This window comes from Schistocerca serialis, chromosome 1 (genome assembly GCF_023864345.2).
Source record: "Schistocerca serialis cubense isolate TAMUIC-IGC-003099 chromosome 1, iqSchSeri2.2, whole genome shotgun sequence".
NCBI lineage: Eukaryota > Metazoa > Arthropoda > Insecta > Orthoptera > Acrididae > Schistocerca > Schistocerca serialis.
In genome coordinates, this window is record NC_064638.1 from 746742751 (window position 1) to 746760325 (window position 17575).

Consider the following 17575-nt stretch of genomic DNA (forward strand, 5'->3'; position numbering starts at 1 on the left):
GGTTTTGATGAAATTTTATGTGAATGTTGACACATGTTTGCAATGAACATTGATAAAGTTCTACTTTCATCAGTTTAATACTTGCAGAGATACAATCATTTGTTTGGCCTCATAGTGCAGCTTTGGGACATAATATCTCTAGGAACATTTTCTTGAAAGAAACAGAACTAGGCCATTTTGTAGAATGTTTTGCTCTCTCTTCCATAAACAATGAAAAAGGTTTCATGAGCAATTTTCATACCAATAATTTGAAACAGTCATCCAAAAACTGGTATCGTAAAGAAAAAAAAGTGAAATTAAGCTTTTTATATCTCCAGAAATAATTTTGGGGTAAACCTGAAACTTTAACTGCAATAACATACCAACATAAGCTCTTAGAATATAAAGTTTCATTCTCATACTGCTTTCCATAGTTTATGTTGAGAGCCTATTATTATTATTATTATTATTATTATTATTATTATTATTATTATTTCATACTTTTTAAAATCCTTTTCGTTAGAAAGACCGTGTTCTAAATCACCTAAAAACAAGATTTGGTTTATCAATGTGAGCATATAAGGCTATAAAAGAAAGACGAGGTTATGGTGTGGTGAAAATGTGGCCATATTGTGCTGGTATTCACATTAAATGTGAGATATTTTTATTGTGTTTTACATTTGTTTTCTAGAGCATGGGGAAAGTAAAATCAGATGTTTCGATAAACAGAAAATGAGCTTGAATCAGAAAAACTCGAAAAACTGCAAAAAACTAGTCTTTTGTTTCTCTTTAACATCCCGTGAATTCCACATATCTTAAAAAATACTTTTCATAAAAAATTAAAGGGCAGTAATAAGGATAGTTTTTGTTCGTCTAATAATGTGAAGTAATCACTTAAGCTTCTCAGTACGGCAGTTTGCAGTGTGAAATTTCAAGAATATGTGCCACATCACTGTGAAAAGTGTCCTAGCCCAGAAGCTATAGCATCACAACATGATCCAAAGGAAATTATTGATATAAGCAATGGATCCATACCATTTAGAACATTCTGGACACGAAACAAATGACAGTGGAGGTATTTTTTGAAGAAATAGGAACAAAAGTTGAGTTATATAATAAAATGGGACACCTACAGCCATCCTTATGTCATCATTTACTATGTGGCTACCAGTTTCAGTGCTTGTGTGCACCATCTTCAGGCCTTAGCTCAAACCGAGCGAGGTGGCGCAGTGGTTAGACACTGGACTCGCATTCGGAAGGACGACGGTTCAATCCTGCGTCCAGCCATCCTGATTTAGGTTTTCCGTGATTTCCCTAAATCGCTCCAGGCAAATGCCGGGATGGTTCCTTTAAAAGGACACGGCCGACTTCCTTCCCCGTCCTTCCCTAATCCGATGAGACCGATGACCTCGCTGTCTGGTCTCCTTCACCAAAGCAACCAACCTTAGCTCAAGCTGAGTGGGTTAACACCATCCGTTTGCTCAGTGTATCAGTGGCCAACATCTATAACTGGTTTTCACAGATTACCTGTGACAATGATGTTGTCTCTCCAACCATCAGCTATCAACTACTGATAGTTGATAGTTGATGGTTGAAGAGACATCGCTGTTACAGCTAGTCTCTGAAAACCGGTTATAGATGTTGGCCACTGACAGATTGTGCATATGGATCCTCTCAGCATCAATTAAGGCCTGAAGGTGGTGCACTGAAGCACCAAAAATGGTAGCCAATACAATAAATGACATAATAGGATGGCTGTAGGTGTTACATTGTATTATATAAGTGAATGGCTGAAGTACCTCCAAACACAAGAATGGATGTACAAAAATTGAGTTGGTCAAGCCATCACTACATCACCAGACATCTAAGTTTGTATCTTAATGTTGTTAAATTAGATCCAGAGAAAGATGAGCTTACTATCCTAATGCATTTTACTGAGAATTATTCATTTATTATTCAGGATGCAGTGCAAGGTTTCCTTTGGGAAAATGGTTAGCCAACAATCCATCCATTTGTCATCTATTTTACTCAAAAACAGAAGATGGAATCTCTTGTTCTTGCGTTAACTGCAGCAAGACACAATTTTCTGCTCAACATTTTCATCAAGGAACTGATCAAATCTGTAAAAAGGAAGCTTGCTCAGATTTCCATATCCATTTTTCAGAGATGGCTCTGATATCCAGTACAAAACTTTCAAAAACTGTCTCAGTTTGTGTACGGCCAGTTAATAGACAGAGTCTAATACCAGTAGATGTGTTTTGCTTCTGTACTGAGAACATTAACAATATTAAATTGTCTTTCAGCAGCTAAGAATAAATTGAAAAAAATAAAGGGCCACAAGAAGACGGGTTTCGATATGGGCATACTTTAGCAGGAGTTAGAGAAAAATCTCAACTTTTACCAGCCGATGAAACAGTTCAGGTCATCAGAATTTAGAATGATGCATCATCTTTTGTGACAAAATTAAGTTCGAGTAGTGAACGAGAGTAACAGTATTATGAAAAGGATAGTTGCTACTCGCCATACAGCAGAGATGCTGAATCCAGATAGGCACAACAAAAACACTTTTTTGTTGTTGTTGTGACTTCCTGTGTGTCAGCATCTCCGCTTTATGGTGAGTAGCAACTATCCTTTTCATAATATTGTTACATTCTATCCTGGATGTTCCATTGGTAGTGAAGGAGATATAAACATCAGATCTTCAAGCAGGACAATATGCTAAATGCATTTATGAAAAAGAGTGGTGGATTGGAATCCTTTGTTAGACTTCCTCAGCAGAAGGATGCTTTATGCATCCACGTGGCCCAGCAAATTCATTGTATTCGCCATAAGGAAGTGGCATGTGCTGAGTTCTAAAACAACCCAATATTGCAGTTATTCCAGCTCCATCAGTGATATCATCTTGCTTTCAGTATAGTTTTCCTTGTGATATTCAACAGCAGATTAATTAAATCTTTAAAGGATTCAAGCAGCTCGTAGTAAACATAAGCTTAAGATCCGAAAAGAAATATTTTTTAGCTTTTGCCTGGGGCACTGAAAGAACTGGCTCATCGGATTTGGGACCCTGTGGAAACAGACCCAATCAGGCATCATATTTTTTGGTATTGAAACCCACCCAAGGTACCTGTTGCATAGCTTAGGGCATGGACTGTATGGAGATGGGGGTGCTGGTTTTCTCTCTTTAAAAGAATTCAGTAGTGGTTAAGCCATGATCGACTATACCAACACATTTATACAAAAAAGTTTACAACAGTGTACTTATGTTCCACATAAACAGCAAACACAAAATATGCTATTTTGTAGACTGGAATTAAATTTGCACATCAGTGGCATCCCAAAAGAAAAACTCCCATTGAAAATTTTCATTAACGTGAATCCTATATATAAAAAAAGGAAAAGAAGAGAAAAAGAGGGAGAGTCAGACTGCTGTGAAGTTCTCCAAACTTTACACAATGCTACAAGGATGTAAAAATTGAAGGTAGTTTGTAGAATGCGTGTTGCAGCTGTTCGGCAACAATTTTATTACTGTGATCCCTAGTGCCTCAGTGATGCATGGTTAAATTTTGAAGTTTATAACTACTTATGACAGCAGAAAAACTGGCTGAAATATGTCATTACGAATCTTGACAAGGTGCCCTTCTTTTTTGTCTTTTTTCAAGTTCTTCTGGCTCAAGCTCACTTTCTGTTCATCAGGATTTTTGATATTACATTCCCCTGAGAGTATTAAACAACCGTAAAACAAAATAAAAATGTTAGATTTAATTTAAGTATCAGCAGAATATGGACACAAACCTACTTGTTTAGATGGTTTGGAACATGATTTTTTAAATGAAAATTGTTTAAAAGAGTTGGCAGAATTTTTTTGTTAAACTGGATTGAAAATACCCATTTTTTGTAAGTCATAACATGCAAAGTTTCAGATTTATCATTCACTTACTTTCAGAGCTAAAGACAACTAAACTTAGCATATTTTTTCAAACAGCCATTTTTCTGACCAACATTGCTTCGAATTATCCACATGAAAATCCCTTGTGAAATCTTTTTTTGTTTCTTCGGAGACAATAATGCCTGAGATAGTGTCTCAAGGTTTCTGAAAGTTATTGAAAGCTGCTTTACAGTGTCAGTTAAACGACTGTATCTCCACAAGTATTTTACTGAATTTGGTTAAAATACATAATGGTCATGACCACTTGGCATGGAATTACCCAAGTAGTTTTTGTAATAGGCAAATTTGCAAGTCATGTATTTCATTAATTTTTGTGTCATTAATATCCTGTAATAATTCAGGTCGATTTTTTAGTCTCTTATAACCACAATAGCGGCCAGTCACACACAACTAAGTGCTGTTGTTATTTAAATTGTTTTGCAATTTATAGTTTTTGACATTTGTTTGTTTAAAATGTGGCTGTAATTATGGCTTGTCAACAAACTTTGTTCTACTTACTAAATGCAAGAATATGGGTTGATTATTATGGTATTGTATAGGTATCACAGATGTTAATCGTATTTACCTGATTATAAGACAAAATTTTTTCCAAAATTCACTATTCAGAAAATACACGGTTATCTTATATTCCCAGATTAAACTATTGCCGATGTTAACATTTTTACGTTATTTATATAGATTATATAGGGGTTGTCTTACATTTACAGATGAATCTTTGGCTATTGAGGTCACATGCAGATTTATTTTGAAGAATATGGAAGGGCAGGGATGGTCATACAATACTTGCATTCGAACTGGCTCGAGATTTCCCGAAACACCGGAATGCTTGATACAGTATTGATGTTCAAACAATTGTGTGAAATTTGAATCATGCGGCACTAGTGCAAGGGATGTATGAAAAACGATGAACTAGCCACTGGAACAGTCTCTTTCTCTGCTTAAAATTTGACAGTTTTGTGAAACACAGCAGAAAATAGCACAAAATCCTATCATCTTACAAACACTTGTTGCATTTGAACAGGTTTGCAATGAAAGTTCCATACATGTATTGATACTGTGTGCAGACATTAATGCTGTTTCATTTTTTTAAGTAAAGGTAACATTTAAAAGCAGAAATGTTGACTTTCAAGAAACGTTATTAGTTTCTGAACCCAGATCAACACTTTACTTGATTATGAGGGGCCGGCCGGGATGGCCGAGTGGTTCTAGGCACTACAGTGTGGAACCGCGCGACCGCTACGGTCGCAGGTTCGAATCCTGCCTCGGGCATGGATGTGTGTGATGTCCTTAGTTAGGTTTAAGTAGTTCTAAGTCTAGGGGACTGATGACCTCAGATGTTAAGTCCCACAGTGCTCAGACCCATTTGAACCATTTTGTTTGATTATGAGGGACTGTAATGATTTACTAAGTGGGTTGCAAAGGAGAATTTTGGTCACTTTTCACATATTAGAATACTGAGTAAAAGCGTTACCAGATTTTAATCAGCTCTAAAACATGATGGTGACATTATGAAGATACAAGAAGGAAAATTAATTCATAATGAAATAAATCATATTAAACTGACTATCATCGTTGTCACAAGAATAAATTACAGTTGCAAGACCTGTCGTGCCGATAGTATAAACAGACATCAGTAGATCATGGGACGTGTGACAGTTTGAAAATGGTCTGAATCGTGATTGCAATCTTTAATTTATGTATTAGTTGCTGTTGTTATATGTGACTTGCACTCTAAAAGATATTGCAGTCCATGTTTCAGATTTGCTCAAATACAGAACTACAGAAGGGTTGAAGGGGAACATAGATACCAGCTTGACCAAGACCTAGATGAGTACAGGGAGGGGGGTAGTGAGCCGAAAGCAAATTATGTCATGTTGCCAACCATGGGAATCCATCCTGTGTACTTTGGCTTTTTAGGAACAACTACCATGTTTAAACTGCACTTTGCCAGAATCAGTTTGTAGTCGAATTGAATTAACTTTAAAAATTGGACAAGTAATCAACAGCAGCATTAATTTCTGCAGGAGGTGGTAAAAATCTAGACAGGGGCCAGTGGCGTGTATAAGTGTTTCATGCTGCAAAGTTGTCGACACTCACAGTGACATATGATGGTAACGAAAGGCTCCTGGGCCTGTGCGGCCAATGAGAAGAGTGGCAGGTTTGAAAACAAGGGACACACTAACATCCCCACGTCAGCACAGAAGGGAAATCCGATGTGTAATCAATAAGAACGGCTGTGTTCTCAGGTCCCTCGGTAACCACAACCTCAGAACTCGCAACATATTTGGAAGAACGGCCAAATATTTGCCAAAATAAATTTGACAGCTACGCTCTTAGCATCATGATGATTAAAAATAGTGATAAAACAGATGTCAGGGTAGGTAAGTGAAAAATGTAGAAAAGAAAACGGTCCTCAAATTAATGTTAATCACTTCTTTTCATTTAGTTTATTTCTCCTTGTTTTATCAAAATTTAGGCAATCAATAAATTGCAGAAATTTATATAGGTATTATGTTAACCTTTTTGGCTGATATTTTATGGCAATAAAATGGGTTTAATTTCATTAATCAGAAGATATTGAAAATAAATTTTTCTCTAGGAGCATCATGAAAATAAGGGGGTCGTCTTGTAATTAGGGTCTTCTCACACTCGGGCAAATACAGTATGTTAAAGTTTTTTATTTTGACTATTATTTGCATGTGGAAGCCTTCAACAAACTTGATACCCAGCAAAGTTTAATGCAGTGTTCGTTATATGACTGGATTCGTTATTGAATTGACCAGTACCCTGTCTGAAATGTTATACCCATACCCTTCGTCAACAAGACAAAAGCACATACCCATACCCTTCGTCAACAAGACAAAACCACAGAGGTGTAGTCCATGTCCTCCGTATAATGGCCTACTACCATCCTGAGGTGTAATTGGCATATGAGGGCTCCTCATTCAAGGAACCAGAAGACATATCAACAATTGCAAGCCTGTGATAGAAGCGGCTACCCTCAGTGTTCATCATAAGCAAGAGGATGTGACCACATGACCTCGACACAGGGACCTGCCAGCACTGCCATAAAGAAGATTAGTGACACAATCTAGATTCTGTGTGCAGTATTTGGCTCCAGTGAGAGCTTCTGAATCAGCGGGTCAATATGTCTCCGGGAGATTGCATGCTGTGGATCACCAGTTCAAACCCAACCACCAGCAATTATTTGTTATATAATATTTATCATTTCTGGAAAGTTATCAGAATTTCTTATATGTGTAATATTTGTGTGTTGTGGAATTGGAATTTCAGTGCATAGAGGCATCTGTTTGTAGTGAATGCGTTTCCCTGATTTCGTCATTTAAAAAAGGTTCTTCGGTACTTTTTTGCTATTTTTATATCATTTTGTCAGTAATTTTGCTAAATTTTATTTTCACTTTTCAGCACTAAAGGCTAAAGCAAAAATCATTGATATAGGCATTCAAACATCTTTTATTGTTACATAAATTAAAAAAGCATGAAAATGATACATCTGATGAAAACACACAAATCAAGGCATGAATGTTGGGAAAATCTTTATCTTGCCACTTTAATAAGTAGGGCCTAGCCTATGTCCATAATCCAGGGTACCATGACTTCCATATTACTGAGAGTCAGAGCTGTTCTGCTGTCATCAATTATATTACAATATATTGAAAATTACCTCTCATTGTCAACGTTACTGATGGATCCACATAGCCTTTATTGCAGCAAAATGCCCATATTCTGATTTCAGCGAAAGAACAAGAACAATCAACAATCACATAAACATTTTTTACCTTCTCTATAAGAACTAGCAACTAAATCCCAGAACATTATTTGTGGTGCAAGACATTCTGATGCTGAAAGTTCTTGTAGAATGGAAATTTGCTTCATTAACCGAGAGATTTCGTCACTGGCTAAATCACCTTTTGTTATGTTTCTCGGATCAAACAGTTTACTGAAGCCTTTCCTGTGTCTCACTCCATTGAGTGGTTCAGTTTTATCAGTCTTGCTCTATCTACAGATTGGAACAGGGATGTTAAATAAACTTGCATTTGCTTTGGCAATTTATCAAGTTAACCCAAGGTAGTCTCGGGAGGGAAAAAAAAGCAGTCTTTAGTAATGTAAAGCTCTTTGAAAAGTCACTAAACTTAGCTCATAGAACATGAATATGGTATCTTGGAGGAGTATTTTTAATGTCAACAGCCAGTTGCAACAGTTTTGAACAACGCTCAATAAGAAAAATAGCTAGGCATTCAATTTTTTACTTCACTAGAGGTCAAGGCTTTAAAATAGTTTACAGCAACACTCTCATATTCCAACAGTTTCAATGAATTCTACTGTATTATTGAGATATTCTCCAATGTACTCAACACTTCTAAACCATGAGATCCACCCGGTGATGACAGGAATAGGGAAAATTTTAGCTTTTGTGGGTTCAGCTTCATATTTTTGAATTAAGAATTGACTGTATGCATGCACTCTCTTTCGGATGTTAAGGAAGATATGTTTTGCATGCACAACACAATGATTCAAACCATTGAGTACCATAACCAACACACACTGCCCACCAGATTTAAATTATAAGTGCTGCGCTGTTTGTAGTAATCCTTCTGAAATTGAAACCGTAGTTGCATTTATATGCTTACCCACGTAACAGGTTGAATCCAGAGTTATGAAAACTACATTTCTTTCCAAATTTTTGAAGTACGCTCTCCATTGCTTGCGAACATTTTGTAGATTTTGCATTTGCAATAACTTTCACTACCCTAACAAACAGCTTCTGAACTATACCATTGGCACTACTAAGTACTTTGTTCAGAACCATGAACACACACAGTCATCTTCTGTCTGTCATTTTATTACAAAGAAATGAAACACACTCATCTTTCACAGTTTCCTTTAATCTTTCCTACCGAGCGAGGTGGCGCAGTGGTTAGCACACTGGGCTCGCATTCGGAAGGACGACGGTTCAATCCCGCGTCCGGCCATCCTGATTTAGGTTTTCCGTGATTTCCCTATATCACTTCAGGCAAATGCCGGGATGGTTCCTTTGAAAGGGCACGGCCGATTTCCTTCCCCATCCTTCCCTAACCCGAGCTTGTGCTCCGTCTCTAATGACCTCGTTGTCGATGGGACGTTAAACACTAATCTCCTCCTCCTCCAATCTCCTTTAATCTTTCCTCCTCCTATTCCTCTTTAAAGATTCAAGGTACAGAACTGCTCCGCAGTCTTCCAGATGAGAACAAGTCTCCAGCATCTTAAAAATGTCAGTAGACCTGATATTAGAGTACTATTTAAAACCATGTAAGGAATTCAATTCATTTCAATTTATTAGCGTCCTTGTAGTACATCATCAAAATGACATAGGACTTGTCAATAAACATTACAATTTAAAATACATGTACATGAAAATTTATAATTGAATTTACTTGTCACTTAGACATTACAATTTTAATAGAACTATAAGAACATTAACATAAAAATATACGAGTAGGATAACAAAAAAAAAAAAAAAAAGCTAGTGATTATCACATCAAAGATTACTTCCATTCTTACATTAACACTGTTTCACGCTTTCATAGAAACAGCAAGTATTTAAATGTGGGCAATTACACATATTTATTATGCCAGGGAAATATTATTCATAAACTCTTCAATACTGTAAAAACTATTGCTCAATAACATGTTTTGTAATTCTCTTTTAAATATGTGCAGTTTTGGTATTATTTTTAGTTCGTTGGGGAGAGCACTGTAGAAGATTTTGGGTTGGTATAGTACACTTTTGTGATAAATAGCTGTTTTATGAATTTCTCTGTGGAAATCATTCCTATTCCTTGTTTCGTAGTTGTGAAATTCTCTGTTAAAATTAAATTATTAGTCTTCTTGTATTTGAAATGAATTAGGGATCCAGCATTCATTACCAATATCTAAGTATCATGGAATGAGAAAAAGAGCATAACAACACAATTATTAAATTTTCATGGGTACTGATATCAATTTAGAAAAGCTCCTGTTGGTATTTGATCTTAATTTGTATTTTGTGTATTGTACCAGTGGTTGCATTTGTGTATAACTGTTTTCAGTTCACTAATATTCATTTTGCTTTGCCTAATATCAGAATAATAACTAACTTACTGAATACGGAAAGTGTATTCAATTCGATTCTAGTTCCCATGTAAATGGAGTAATCAATATTGTGAGAAAATTTGGTTAGATTGTAGGACTTCTAATTGCCAACATAGTGGTCGCGTGTTGTTGCCGCTGACGCGCGCACATGTAAATAGAGGGTTGACAACTTTAATACATCATTCCTAAACCTGATGCTGTAAACATTAGACAATCTGACACACAACAATTTGGTTAGTTTGAGTAGGCCTCTCTCTTTCTACATTTTAAGAGTCTTATTGCATGACAGTTGGCAGCACAGAAAAGTCCAAGTTTCCTGATTCACAAGAACTGTCTCATTCTTGCTATAAAAGTAAGAATAGTTTTTGGAGTGGGAGGGTGGGTTCAAGGCAAGCATGAACGAATTCCTTTTCCTCCCAGCTACATTTCGTTACACGAAACCGCGTCTGTCAATTTTAATACCACTAAGAAAATTGCTAAACCCCCGAACTGGCACGAATGTAAATTAAACTCATATTTATTCCCCCTAAATAATGTGTAATATTACACAATGTTCATCCTCTCTCTCAGCTTTGATCGGCCTTTTCCAGTGGAATATTAGCCTTGATTAAAGCTTGAGTTGTTGATAAAATGAATTCTTATTCGTCAGTTTTCACTTCTTTTGCTGCTGCATGGATGTGTGTGAGAGTAAGTTGTGTTTCAACACATGCTGTCATTAGCACATTCTCCTTGTCCACTTAAGGGAAGAACTGTTTGTTAATATGTTTTAGGCATAAGTCCTTTCTCTGACACTAATTTTGCTGAAAGTTTTCTTCTTCAGCAAAAACTGTCACTTTTCAGTTAAAACTTCTGGGCCCCTCCGCCCCAAAGTTTTAACTGAAGAAGATGTTGGCCTTGAAAGCGTGCATGGTATGAAAAAGCTGTCACTACCATACTAATAAAATGTAGCACAAAAACAAATCACAAAATGTAAGATTGAATGCACTGGTGATCAGCAACTATTTTCAACACATAATACACCTCCTGATAAAAGAATCAGCTGGATATTGTTGAATGTCTCACTTCCCTGTGTAAGGAAAGAAATTAACAATTTTCTATGTGATATGTCAGTATACATCAGAGTGGTGTAGAATTGATTGTCATTAGTGTTCGTATTTCATTGCCATAACTGAAATCAAATTTCTGCTGTTAACTTCAAATGATGTGATTCCATACAAGTTTGCTGAGCGAAATTTCATAAAAATTTCATGATTTCCACCACTCTACATCCAGGAGTTCAGTTCTGTGTGACCGTAAAGGCATTTCCCATTTGCTGTCGCTCCCATGAGCCACCATGCCAAGTGTCAACTTAATTTGTGTGAATGTTAATTAACACTAGTATCGCCTGTGGTCGAAACTCGACCAGTTGTGGCAGTGAATCTGATCTGTGATAGTAAACGTCGTGTATCTTAAAGTATCCTGAAATTTTAGCTGCAGAACTGATCCATGGCAAAGATTGCATTGTAGGTACATGTATTCTGAAATAATTCTGTAATTTCTCATTAATTGTTTGATCATATCAAGGGCCTCTTTGAAACATTGTGTTGAAAAATAAATTTTGTTAATGACGGCAAACTAACTTTTCCCTTATGACAACACAATGTGAATGGCATTGCATCACATAAAGCCACCTCAGACGTGAAATAATTTGCATTACAAAATTTGCACTGTAAATTCATCAAACCACAGTTGCAGTTCTCAAAATTATTTGAAATTATGTTCAGTGCACATTTAAATGTATCTTTCAGAATGACAATAGAATTATCGTTATCAACATCTGCACTATTCCTATTACTTTCTCGACATAAACATTCTCTCTCTCTAACCTTTTCTCTTTCAGTCTGACGTGTTAATGTTTTTCTTTGAGGCATAGCATAAAACAAGTGTAGTTTCCTTGTAATAAGGCGCGTTGTAGCTACTAAAAATGATGATACTGAAAATTAGGAGCACACTAAATTTTTTGGTGGCGGAAGCAAACAATCACAGAGTTGGTTCTGTTTACTCTTAGGCCAAAGTAAGTGAAAAAACGACACTAACAAACTGTTTGTTGTCCACGACAGCCTCGTTACCATCTTTCATTTCCCACTGTTGACAACATTGACGACATAGCAATTGTGGCAATGTACTTGTCCGGTATGTGTCTGTTACTGAACTTCACGAAGTGTTAATTTCGTGTGTCCTTTTCTGCCACAGCATTTAATGGTTACATGTGATGGTAGAAATTTCAGAGACAAAGGAAAACATTTCTCGTGTGTGGGTGGGTGCGTGGGTGGGTACACACACACACACACACACACACACACACACACACGAAATGTTTTCCTTTGTCTCTGACATTGCTACCATCTTCCTTTTCTCTCTCGTTATGGCTATTTATACATATGATTCTTTCTTTTGTGCACATTTATGGCAATGTTCCTTTCACCATTGGCCCCCATATATAATTAATTTTAAAAATCAGTACTTCCATTTTTGATGCTCACATATTAATATTATGATAATTAAAAGAAACAGATGTATTATCATTATGAATGTCAATATTGCTATTACTTTCTCTATGCAAAAATTGTGTCTGTCTAGCTGTGTGTCTTTCACTCCAACCTGTTAACATTCTCCTTCTAGGAGTACCCTAAAACAAATAGTTTCTGCTTAGTAAGGGAAGATAGAAGTTGTAGTTATTCAAAATGAAAAAAATTAAAAATTAGCAACTTACTTCAAATTTATGGTAATAGCAGGAAGTGACCACACAGTTATTTTTACAGAAAAGTAAGCAAAATAACGACACCAATATATGTTGTTCACAGACTTTGTTACTGTGATATGTTGACTGTCACTGTTGACAATCTCATTGACTTAATGTTGTCACATTGTAGCTTCCCAGTATAAATATTTTAACTGCAAATGAAGCATGTAAACATGAAACCCCCTAGAATGCAATTTCACAAAATGTTGTTACTTTTGTGTGTTGTTTCTACCGTAGCACCTGATTGGTGCACAAGGCAGAGGCTGGTAGCTCTTAAATGTTTGATGTTCTGGTATTGGAGACTTGTGTTCAGATATTAATATTATGAGCTTTCAGTGCTGAGTGTTGTACTTCATTCATGACCCTGCTGTTGGATTTGGGCTTAATTATGATTGACAAGGACTTAATTATGATTGACAATATTTATATACTTGCTGTGGAAAATGGCTGTACCAGCAATCTTGAATATTTGTAGTTTTTCTTTGTGACAGTGGCCTGAGAACTTATAATAAGATGAAACCTCGTCACATTTCACCATTTATCAGCAGGACACAGTTTAGCGATGATAACAAGTGCAGTTAGTCTACATATTTTTCAAGTATGTTATCCAGTTTGTTTATTATCTATGTATGGTTGGGCATTTTTTGAAAAAATAAAAAAAGAAACATGAAGTATTCTGTTAAAATTATAACGAATATTTTCATTGAGCATACACTATGAGTATTATGCATGGAACTCGTGTTTTACTTCCAGAAGATGATGCAACTCCCAGTCCCATTGTGGGAAATTTGTGAAGTATTTTAATTGTTGTTTCCAATTATATCTTGATGTACATTCTGTGATCTACCCTTGCAAAATATTTGTGACTCACTTAAAGCCAAGAGGAAAATAAAAGAAAAGAAAAAAAAAAGAAATTAGGTTTCTTCTGGGATAGAAAAAAAAAAGAAATTAGGTTTTTCTGGGATAGTTTTCTTCAGCATTCTTGCTATACGCTGATAATAAATGAAAGCATATTGTTAAACAGTGCCATAAAGAATGCATTGTTATGTGTATTTTTTAGTTGCCAACAGATCTTAGTAATACTGCAGCTTCTGTGAATATAACTTGACAGTAAGTGTTATCCTGTATCATATTCCTTGTTGTCACTGAACCTACAGACAGTATCCACATGCTAGGAAGATGACAAAGCTATAGAAATGTTAGAAAATGGTGAATCTTCAGTAAAACTTTTTTAAGTTTGTGAGATGGGCATACAGACAGGGATAGACTTTAAAAAAAAAAAATAAAGAAGAAAATGTTAAATTTTGCAAGCAAGATTGATAACCAAGCCAGCATCAGCTTGCACAAAACTAAATCAGTTACTCAATCCACTTGTGGTTCTGGCAGAAGAGAGAGAAGGGGCATTCCTGTTCCCCGTCAGATGTTAATAAAGAAACGACGAGAGTTCGGTGAAACTCATGAGAGTGAAGGAAAATATGATAGTTCATCAGGATGGCTGAGGTTATTTAAATGTTGTTAAGGGATTCAAGAAAGTGCTGTTCAGGGTGAGAAACTTAATGTCAACAAAGACAACAGCTGGTGCTTTTTGTAATGAATTCTTCAGTAACATCAAACATAGCCATTTTTACCCGGAACCTAAAGGACACGCCTACACTAATTTCAACATCTCAAACTGAAGTGCATACTATTATTGGAGCATCCACATTTTTTTCAGTTATCCGTTTTAGGTCCACATTAACCCAGGTAGTTAGGGGCTTCATGTATCTCTAATGGAGACTTAGTGAAGAGACTATGCAGCATCTTTAAGACACAAATGTATCACCATTTTTGAAGGCACTTTTCAATCTTACAACATGTCTTAAGAATAGAATTTATTGTATCTATTTGACTCTACGTGATATTCGTAGTCATCTTTTCCCTTCATCCAGAAATTGGCAGAGTTAGTACATTTATGGTACTTCTCCACTTCCCCTGTCTGTTCACAATTCTTCATCTATAACTATTTTGTTTTGATCCAGATTCCTTCTTCTTAAACTGGTCTTTATTCTGTCAATCAAAATTTGCTCCAGGTCTCCCTCATGGTGTCAAACTTTGTCTCCGGCATTCGTTTTGGAATTCTTCCAGCTTTAATTCTGTTGACATGTCATAACCATTTTGATGTGTTCTTCTCAATTCTCTCATTCAGCTTATTTGTCCAATTTTGTTCCTTGCATGTTCATTTCCCTAATATACTTGTTAGGAATTTCACTTCACTCTCTTGAATTGTACTCTCCTCTCTTTTTGTCATTGTCATGGTCTGCAATGCGTATGTCGTTGTTGTTGTAGTCTTCAGTCCTGAGACTGGTTTTATACAGCTCTCCATGCTGCTCTATCCTGTGCAAGCTTCTTCCTCTCCCAGTACTTACTGCAGCCTACATCCTTCTGAATCTGCTTAGTGTATTCATCTCTTGGTCTCCCTCTACGATTTTTACCCTCCACACTGCTCTTCAGTACTAGATTGGTGATCCCTTGATGCCTCAGAACATGTACTATTAACCAATCCCTTCTAGTCAAGTTGTGCCACAAACTCCTCTTCTCCCCAATTCTATTCACTACCTCCTCATTGTCAGTGTACTGTATTTATCATGCTTTCAGCATGCTGGATCCGCCTAGCTTCAGATGGTAGCACTCTGTATGGGCCCCTTGCCAGGGTAACAATTGAAGACAGTCAACAATTTTAAAAGTGGAAGAGAATATAATAGGCGCAACAGTGGAAAAAGTGACAGAACTGTCTTCATATTATATTACCAGTAGTGCCTGTACTCCAGAGGAGTGGCAACAAAAGGCATATGTTTTCCACATTAGGAACAGCCTAAACCTATGCTGGCAGTGGATCAAAAAATGCCTTTGCTAGTGGCAATGTCATTGTAATAATAGCGTATAAAATTAATGTACTTCAAAACAAGCCTTGGAAAAGTTCAGGGTGTAAGTACCTTATGTAATTGTGTGACTAATAACTGCAGGGAGGAATTCTAAGACAGCCATCCGTATCCAACTTAAAATTGTTCTCTGGGACGTCTAAAGATAACTTAAAAAAGAATCTGTTTTAAACCTGTTCATGATTCTTTAAGTCTGTGATGTATGTTATAGTCAGTGGAACAAAATCATTAAACATCAAATCTTGCTATTTTGACATATCTGAAATGAAATCTTTCATACATGTAAAATTGCAAAGATGATTAATGGCTGAACGGTACTTGCCCTCTTGAGGTGACATTCCAGAACTGCCAGTTGAAACATTTAAAAGTGAGAAAGCTATTCCTACTTTCTTAAACGGCAGTTCCCTTAACCTGTTGGAGAGTGGTCCATCTCATCGTGGGTTCTGAGTGACCAGCCTTTCCCTTGAAACCTTTCCCAACCAATCCCTCTTTCCTTTGTGAGGAAGGAACTAATAGCTCTAAAGGCTAGGAAGAGTTTCTTCACTTTTAAATGTGTTAAATGTGTACTGGTAGTGCTGGAACTTTGCCACTAGAAGATAACTGGCCCCCTATACGGTCTCTTTGTACTTTTTTTTCAAATGAATTTTCCTTTTGATACAGTTACTTTTTTTCATGTATGTGAGCACCCTCTTGTCTCCCCCCTTCCTCTTCTCCCCTCAACTTCCTCTCTTTCTGTACCCACCCCTTCTTCCTGGCTATCTTTATCTCTCAGCATTAAGCCAAATATGACTTTCGTTTTCCTGTCTTTCTTGGGGAGTTGAACTGCACTTAATTTCACAACCTCTCTTTCAAACTTTCTTCCAGGCTGGAGAGACTTGTATTTGGAGACCCATCTGAAGTGATTGAAAATGTCAACCGATGGGAATCTGATGATGTATCTCGTGTATTAGAACAGGGTTCTGATCCTGAAGACTCTGGTGTTGATGAAGGGGATGATAGCCCAGACTCTGACAGCTCTCCAGCATCTGATACTCTCGCCTCACCTGAGAGACAACCTGCCTGGAATGATGATGAGGATAATGAGATATGGTAAGTACTACCATCAAATGACACAGAAATGTATTCTGCTAAACCAGTGACCATCAGTGCACTTTGTGCTGTTCAGTTCATGTTGTTGTTATGTAAGTGGATTTTTAGAGCATCTGTTTGGAATAATTTCATGTTTCTTGTAACAGAGAAATATTCTGAATCAAGTTAACTCTACACATTCAGTTTATTTATTGACCTTGAATCATTTCTGCTTACTTTGTATAAATTACACTGTCTTCTTACATATATTTTATTTGTTTCATTTCCATACACATTTGTATGGAAGTAGCTTTTAAGTCTTACTGAATGACGCAATAACCTTTGTACATCATCGTGTGTCTTTTTCTTATAGTGTCAAAGAAGCATTGGCAAGCCAAGGACGAAGGTTGGCAATACCAAGCACATCCTCAGATGAGTACACCCATGCTCTCAAACGAAAATTTGAATCAGTTATGGGTGTTCCTAAGTGGGCAGAACTGGGGAGATCAAATAAAATAAATGATACAGATGATGAATCAGATAACGAATTACTGCAGGTATTAAAATTATTGAATCTTTTAAAAAATATTATCTTTCAGTCCACACATACAACCATCTGACCATCTGTCTCTTGTTATTTCTTAATTTCTTATTCCTCCCATTCTCCCTTTATCTTTGTGGTTTTTTCTTCTTCGTGGTTTTTTTTTTTTTTTTTTTTTTTTTTTTTTTTTTTTTTTTTTTTTACTTTGT

The 17575-nt window shown here is 36.4% G+C and overlaps 1 protein-coding gene across 1 annotated transcript in view; it reads left to right on the forward strand.

Moving 5' to 3' along the window:
- Positions 1-17575, forward strand: part of LOC126428695 (U3 small nucleolar RNA-associated protein 18 homolog) — an 88176-nt gene that overhangs the window by 35165 nt on the left and 35436 nt on the right. The window contains exons 4-5 of the mRNA XM_050090414.1: positions 16622-16846; positions 17199-17382. Of these exons, the coding sequence (XP_049946371.1) occupies positions 16622-16846; positions 17199-17382 (409 nt within the window). The remainder of the gene's footprint in view (positions 1-16621; positions 16847-17198; positions 17383-17575) is intronic.